This window comes from Ruditapes philippinarum, unplaced genomic scaffold (assembly GCF_026571515.1).
Source record: "Ruditapes philippinarum isolate M1 unplaced genomic scaffold, ASM2657151v2 ctg570_1_1_1_1, whole genome shotgun sequence".
In the NCBI taxonomy this organism is placed as follows: Eukaryota; Metazoa; Mollusca; class Bivalvia; order Venerida; family Veneridae; genus Ruditapes; species Ruditapes philippinarum.
In genome coordinates this window covers 185,088-193,059 of record NW_026859409.1, presented here as the reverse complement: position 1 = coordinate 193,059, position 7,972 = coordinate 185,088, and the positions used below count along the sequence as shown (strand labels likewise).

General features: G+C 31.0%; 1 protein-coding gene across 1 annotated transcript; it reads right to left on the bottom strand.

Annotated features, from left to right (window-relative positions):
* Positions 1-568: 568 nt before the first annotated feature.
* Positions 569-7,699, bottom strand: LOC132756385 (uncharacterized). The gene is made up of 2 exons (XM_060747447.1): positions 7,681-7,699; positions 569-1,284 (listed from the first exon to the last, which is right to left on the bottom strand). Exons 1-2 carry the CDS (start codon positions 7,697-7,699, stop codon positions 569-571), a joined length of 735 nt encoding a protein of 244 aa, XP_060603430.1.
* Between the last annotated feature and the right edge of the window lie 273 nt (positions 7,700-7,972).

The window sequence follows — 7,972 nt, the reverse complement described above, 5'->3', positions numbered from 1 at the left end:
TTTTTGTGATCTCCCATGACATCTCATGCAATAAAATAATTCACCTGCAATATTAGTCAATTAACTTTTTAAACAACCGAACTAAATATCCCAAGGTCCATATGATTAAAATAAATATACTCTGAATAATTCAGGCTATTTAAAGCTACTCGCCTCCAGATGAGCCAAAATATTTCAATAAATTTAAACTTGGAAAAACTGTACTAAATTTTTAAGAAAAGTAAACAGATTAAAGATTCAAGTGATAATGCAATTAATGACTTATTTTGGAGTATTTATCACCATATTTCTACTGCGTTATAAACACAGTTGGACTACTTTTGCATATTTTGACCTTTTTCGTAATTTACGTGGATTATAAGTGCCGATTGAAATGTGTCAAAATAAAATTTTCTTTCTTTGTTCATTTCACAATATTTTGTTGGTTTTTCTTAAAATATTTTTCAAAATTTTCATGAAAATTAGGATGAATCTGGAGGCATGCTGCTTAAAAAAATAAATTAATTGACGATTTCTACCACTAACATCTTCTTCTCTTTCTTCCACCACAGCTATATATATGATCTGTTTATTCAATATAATCACCAAAATTTTCTTCTTCTTCTTCACCACCACCACCACCACTTTTATTATAATCATCTTTGACTTTTTCTTCACCATCACCATGGACCACCACCACCTTCATCATCATCATCATCATCTTTGTCTTCTTCACCACCAATACATACATTATCATCATCTTTGTCTTCTTCACCATAACCTTCATTATCATCATCTTTGTCTTCTTCACCACCACCACCTTCATTATCATCATCTTTGCCTTCTTCACCACCACCACCTTCATTATCATCATCTTTGTCTTCTTCACCACCATCACCTTCATTATCATCATCTTTGTCTTCTTCACCACCCCTTCATTATCATCATCTTTGTCTTCTTCACCACCACCACCTTCATTATCATCATCTTTGTCTTCTTCACCACCACCACCTTCATTATCATCATCTTTGTCTTCTTCACCACCACCTTCATTATTATCATCTTTGTCTTCTTCACCACCACCACCTTCATTATCATCATCTTTGTCTTCTTCACCACCACCACCTTCATTATCATCATCTTTGTCTTCTTTACCACCACCTTCATAACCATCATCTTTGTCTACTTCACTGCCACCACTACCTTCATTATCATCACGTTTGTCTTTTTCACCACAACCATCATTATCATCACCTTTGTCTTCTTCACCACCACCACCACATTTATTATCATCATCTTTTTTTCCTCACAACCACCTTATCGCTCATGGAATGATATGGGTAGTTCTTGTGAGAAATGTTCTTATTATGAATAATGTTCAATAAGTATCGGTCCTGATACTTATATAATTATGAGAGTAGTAATAAGTGAGTATTATTCATAGAGTTATTGTCCATATATTGTGAGAAGTGATCATTAAGTACAAGTGTACGTTTATGAATTGGTAGTGATCTGTGCGTAGTGAACATATTGTGAGAAGTGCCCAGTAAATAGTGTTCATGAAGTAAGCAATACTCAATGACTAGTGTTCACAAAGTGAGTAAAAATCCGCCGGAAAAGTGTGGTCCCACAAAAGCATTAACCACAAGAAAACTGCAGACTCAGTTTGATTGAGCCTGTTCATGAGGGATAATGAAATAGTGTAACATTCCTCATGCCCCTAGCACCGGTCTGGTGCTCAGTGAGCAACATTTACCGAGTGAGTAATATTCACCAGACGAGAATTATTCAAAGAATGATTTTTGTTTAGTGTTTAAAAGGGAAAAGATTTTTAAATAACAATTTAAGTTATTTTCCAGATGAAAAAATTCCTCATGTTTAAAATGATTTTTTTAAAAAAATTTTAAACCCCTTTTTTTAAAAGTAAATAAAAAACCCAATAAATTTTTAAAAACCCCAAAAAAAATTTCAAGAAAAAGTAAATAGATTAGGGACCCAAATTTAACTAACACCCTAAACTACTGGCATGTAGAACTCCCAAACCCCTTTTTGGGGTTAAACCTTTGTTTCTTTTAACAAAACCTTTTAAATTAGCCAAAAAAAATTTTAATTTTAAAGTTGCCCCCAGTTCCCGCTTTCTGCATTGTACAACGACCCTTTTTTTTAGGATTCAAATTTCTTTCTTTTCTAAAAGATTTTGTTTTTTTTTCCCCAAACCATTTTTTTTTCGATTTTCTAAAAAAGGCATATTTATAACAAGGATATCAAAAAAACCCCCTTTTAAAGAAACCTGGCTTGTAAAATAGAAAAAATAAGAACCCCCTAAAAAACCCAAAAAGGGAAAAATTTTGAAAATTTGCGGGCCTGGTTTGTTTTGAGTTTTCATCCGGAAACTTAAAGTGCAAAACTACCGTTCCCCCCACCCCCATGGGCAGGTTAAGCAAATTAAACTTTTAAACATAACTGGTAAAAATTAAAATTTTGAAAATCCGCAGATTTTTCATATGGGGGTTAAATTTAGGGAAACCCTTTCAAGGACACTAAAGCCATTCCATAAAACCCGGCATAGGCCCCCAAGTAAAAAAATGCATTCCCCAAACGAGAAAACAAGGGGCGGAACAAATAAAAGGAAAATTTTAAAAGGGGGTTTGGGGTCATGAACCCGCTTTAATACAGATATCCCGTAAAAAAGACAAATTTAAAAAGCGGGCCCACAAAATCCTACAGGTTTTCCAAACAGTTTTAAGTTGGGAATACGGGAAACCCATCCAACAAGAAAGATCCCAAAAAAAAAAAAAAAACAAAAAAAAACCCCAAGAAAAAATTTTGTGTGCTGAACAAATTTTTTGGGACCCCCGGAAAACAATCCCAAAATTGAATTAACGGGGGCCAAACTTTTTTTCCCCGGGCCCCCCCACGCGGTCCCCCCCCAAAAAAAACGCGATGGGCGAAAAATAGAGAGAAAAAGCCAAAAAAGCCCAAAAAGGGAAAAAATTTAAAATTTGGGGCTCGGTTTGATGCCCTTTTATGGACGGTACTGTCAAGTGCAAACACCCCCCACCCCTACCCCCCCGGATTTAAAGCAAAATTTCCCAAACCTTTTCCCCAAAAACTGGTAAAAATTTAAATTTTTGGAAAAAAAATCCGCAGATGTTTAAAAAATGGGGGGTTACATGGAACATTTCAATTGACACTTTTTTCCCTTTCCTAAAAAGGGGAAACCCCCCCAAAAAAAACCCAAAAAAAAAACCCCCCCCCCCCCAAGCTTTTAATGTCCCAAGCTTTTTAAAAAAGACAAAATAAACCGGGGCCCCTTTTCGAAAGCAAAAACAAGAGGGGTGACTTGCAACCCATCCCCCGCCCAATTTGCCGAGTGAATAAAATTTTTTGTTTCGGAAGATAACCTGGGATTTTAGGCATTTTTATTTTTTAAATTGCTTTCGGGCCAAGATGGTCCCCGGTATTTTATAAAGGGGAAAAAATCCCCATCAAACCCCCTTTACCCCGGGGAATGGGGACTTGGGCGGTTTCCCCCCCAAAAACACTCAGGGGGAAAAAAATTTACGATTCCCAATTTTAAGTGGGTTTCAGGGGTTTTGGGGGCGGAATAAGTTTCCAAACCTTTTTCTTTCCATGAACAGACTATTAAAACCAGGTCTTTTAAACCCTTTTTATTTTTAAATTTCACGGCTCAAAGGGGGATCACTTTTTCCCGAATTTTATCCCAACAACCAAGGTAAAGTTATTGTCCCTTTCACCGTTTTATATTTGTGGTCCTTCGGGAAAAATTGACCCGAAACTTGAAATTTTTCGGATTTTAAACCACATAACTGGGTTTTGGGGTTTGGTTTTGGGCCCTTTTGCTTTTTCCCCCAAATCCTTTTTATTCCCTTGAAAAGGGGAAAAGGGAACATACGAGGTTTAAGTTACAAAATAAACCCAAAAAACTAAATTTTTTAATTTTAATCCCGACGGGTTTTAAAACTTTTTGCTGGGGTTTTCCCTCCCATAAAAAAAAAACCCTTTGTTTTCATTTTCCGCTGAGAATAAAACACGCACGCCGAAGAAAGAAGATATTGAGAAATAAAAATTGTAGTGTCGATAATGTAATTTCCGCCTTTAATAGGTGCTAGCTGGCCGCAGCGCTCGATCAGTCAAACGATTAATCCAAACTATATGGTTTGTTTTTCACTGCCTATTGGAAAAGGTTTTGTTTGGATCTCCTTTGTCTCACTACATGTTCAATGGAATGGTAAACTAATCGTAACTCCAACCATCTCCATCGCGCTAACCTCCCCGGTAAAAATAATGGGTTACTAACTCTCATGGTAATGGTTTTAAATAAAATGATATTACTAAAACGATCCATGGTAATGGTAAATAAGAATATAGCTAAATTATCAATGCGTAATCGGTTAAATAATCGAATCATCATAGACTATCATTGGTAAGATTGTAAATAATGATATTCAAATTTATCATGGTAATTCGGTTAAGATAATCGATCAATTACTAACTATGCCAGGGTAATGGTAAATAATGATATTACTAAACTATTATCATGGGTAATGGTTAATAAATGATATTACTAAATTATCAATGGTAAATGGTAAACTAATCGAATACTAACTATCATTGCGTAACTGTTAAATAATGATATTACTAAAATTAAATAATGATTATTACTTAAATCCTTATCATGGTAATGGTAAATAATGAATATTACTAAACTATTGGTAAATTGGTTAATATTAATGAAATTCACTAAACTACATAGGTAATGGTAAATAATGAACTATTACTAAATTACTCATGGTAATTTGGTTTAAATAATGATAGTTACTATTTCACTATCGCGCTCATAAATTGATATTAAACTAAATTATCAGGTAATGGTTAAATAATGATATTTACTAAAGTATCATGGTAATGGTTAATAATGATATTACTAAATTATCATGGTAATGGTTAATAAATGATATTACTAAATTATCATGGTAATGGTAAATAATGATATTACTAAAATTATCATGGTAATGGTTAATAATGATATTTACTAAACTTACATTGGTATGGTTAATAATGATATTACTAATAATCATGGTAAATGGTTAATAATGTATACTCTAAATTATCATCGGTAATGGATTAATATGTACGAATGATATTGCTAATTAATCAATGTAAATATGAGTATTTACTAAATTATCATGGTTAATACATGTATACTATACTATTCTTGGTAATGGTAAAATATGATATTATCTATTATCATGGTTATGGTTTAATATGACTATACTATGTATCATGGTAAATGGTTAATAATGATATTTACTAAATTATCAATGGTAATGGTTAAATAATGATATTACTAAAATATCATGGTAATGGTTCAATAATGATATTACTAAACTATCATGGTAAATGGTAAATAATGATATTACTAAATTACCATGTAATGGTTAATATGATATTTACTAAACTATCATGGTAAATAATGATATTATGTTTATAAACAAATAGGAAAAGGGTTAAAATAAGCTATTACAAATTTAATGGTAAGGAATTAAGATTTTTACAAATTATCAGGGGTAAGGTTAAAAATGATTTACTATTTATTTTGGAATGGAAATAAGGTATTATAAATTTAATCAGGGAATGGTTAATAATGTATTCTAAATTACATGGAAGGTTTAATAAGGGATTTTACAAAATTACAGGAAATGGTAAATAAGGGTATTAAAAAACTTTTCAGGGGAAATTTGGTTTAAAAAATTTAATTTAATAAGGGAAAGGGTTAAATAATATTTTAACTAAAAAATCAGGGAAAGGGTTAAAAGATATTACAAAATTATATGGTAAGGGTTAAAATAATGAAATTAAAATTTCCCAGGAATGGAAAATAAGAAAAATATAAGGTTGGGTTAAATAAAGATTTTATAAAATAGGAAAGGTTAAATAGATTTTACTAAATATATGGAATGGTTAACATAATGATATACTAATTATCATGGTAATGGTTAATAATGATATTACTAAATTATCATGGTAAAGGGTAATAAATGTATTACTAAACTATCAATCGGTAATGGTTAAATAATGATGATTTACTAAATTATCATGGTAATGGTTTAATAATGATATTACTAAATTATCATCCGTAATGGTAAATAATGAATATTACTAAATTCGTCCATTTTGGGTAATGGTTAAATAATGATATTAAACTAAATTAAGGGTAAACGGTAAATAATGATTAATAAACTATCATGGTAATATGGTTAATAATCGATTATTACTAACTACATGGTAAATGGTTAAATAATGATATTACTAAATTATCATGGTAATGGTTAATAATGATATTACTAAATTATCATGGTAATGGTTAATAATGATATTACTAAATTATCATTGTAATGGTTAATAATGATATTACTAAACTATCATGGTAATGGTTAATAATGATATTACTAAATTATCATGGTAATGGTTAAATAATGATATTACTAAATTATCATGGTAATGGTTAATAATGATATTACTAAACTATCATGGTAATGGTTAATAATGATATTACTAAATTATCATGGTAATGGTTAATAATGATATTAATAATGATATTACTAAATTATCATGGTAATGGTTAATAATGATATTACTAAACTATCATGGTAATGGTTAATAATAACCAATAGGACAATAATCACAATTGATCAAACAATAAAGTTTGTAATTTTTTCAGGCGGTACACAGTTGCTACACAATAATATGAAATTTTAAAGCAAAAGGGATCGGTAAAGTTATTACATTATTTTATGAAAATTATTCATGCAATTTTTTAAAAAAATATTAAAAAAACATAAAATTGGTCCTTACCGCCAGATGACACTTTTTTGTTTCACTTTCCACCGTGAAAAAAAATCTGAAAAAAAATCGGAAAACTATGGGGGGAAACAGTCCCTTTAATTTAATTAAACACTAGTTAAACATTTTGGGCCAGAAACAAAACCCCCAAAATTTTTTTAAAAACCCATTGGTTCCTTTAATAAAGAGCTCTCATTAATTTAAAAAATGTGTACCTTTTTGTCTTTTAAAAAAAATTTTAAAAAAATCTTTAATTTCATAAACACTTTTTAAACCTAAAGTTTCATTTAAATAACCCAATTTCCGACCTAGTTGAAATAATCTTTCAAATAGAAAATTATAAAAGGGGCCTTGGGGTTTGGTTTTCAAAAAAAAATATATCTAAAAAGTTTTTACAGTCACTAAAATAGGTTTCTTATAAATTGATTACAGATGCAAATTGTACAACATTTGTGCCATAAAGCAAATGGTGTTGACGGTTTATAATGTTTACAAATTCTGTTATAAATTTAGCACACTTATTAGCTATAGCATACTCAAGTACGCATGCACTGTATTTCTTAAGCACTTGATACAAGTAATATAATTGCAAAAAAGAGCATATTAATCAACTAGAGATAATTTCATAATGACTTGGGCACAGAAATAAAAAAACCTTTTCACACGAGAACAAGCATATCGTTAACAAATTAGATTATTAACTGAATTGTTAATTATTGCCGTTGTTCCTGATTTGACCACCTCTACCCGTACACCGCCTGCCCTAAGCCAATCAAAATGGAGAAATTAACACCGCATGATAAGAAAATGGACGACAAAAGTCCCCGCGCCTACGGGGCACGCCATCCGCCATGTTTTTTATCGGGTTACTTATATATAGAATTGAAAAACTTTCTTCATGTTCGAAGCTCCAACCAGTGCTTAGGCTTCTACGAGGTAAACAAGTTATGGAATATCTCTGTATATTTTTCAGGAAAGAGTCTATTTCTCATTAAAAAAAAAATTTCGTAATAACGAATCAATATTTCGTAATTAAGATTTTATATTTCGTTGAAACGAAATAATATTTATAATTGGGAATTATTATCTCGTAAAAACGAATTCAATTCCGGGAGAAAGTGTGGAA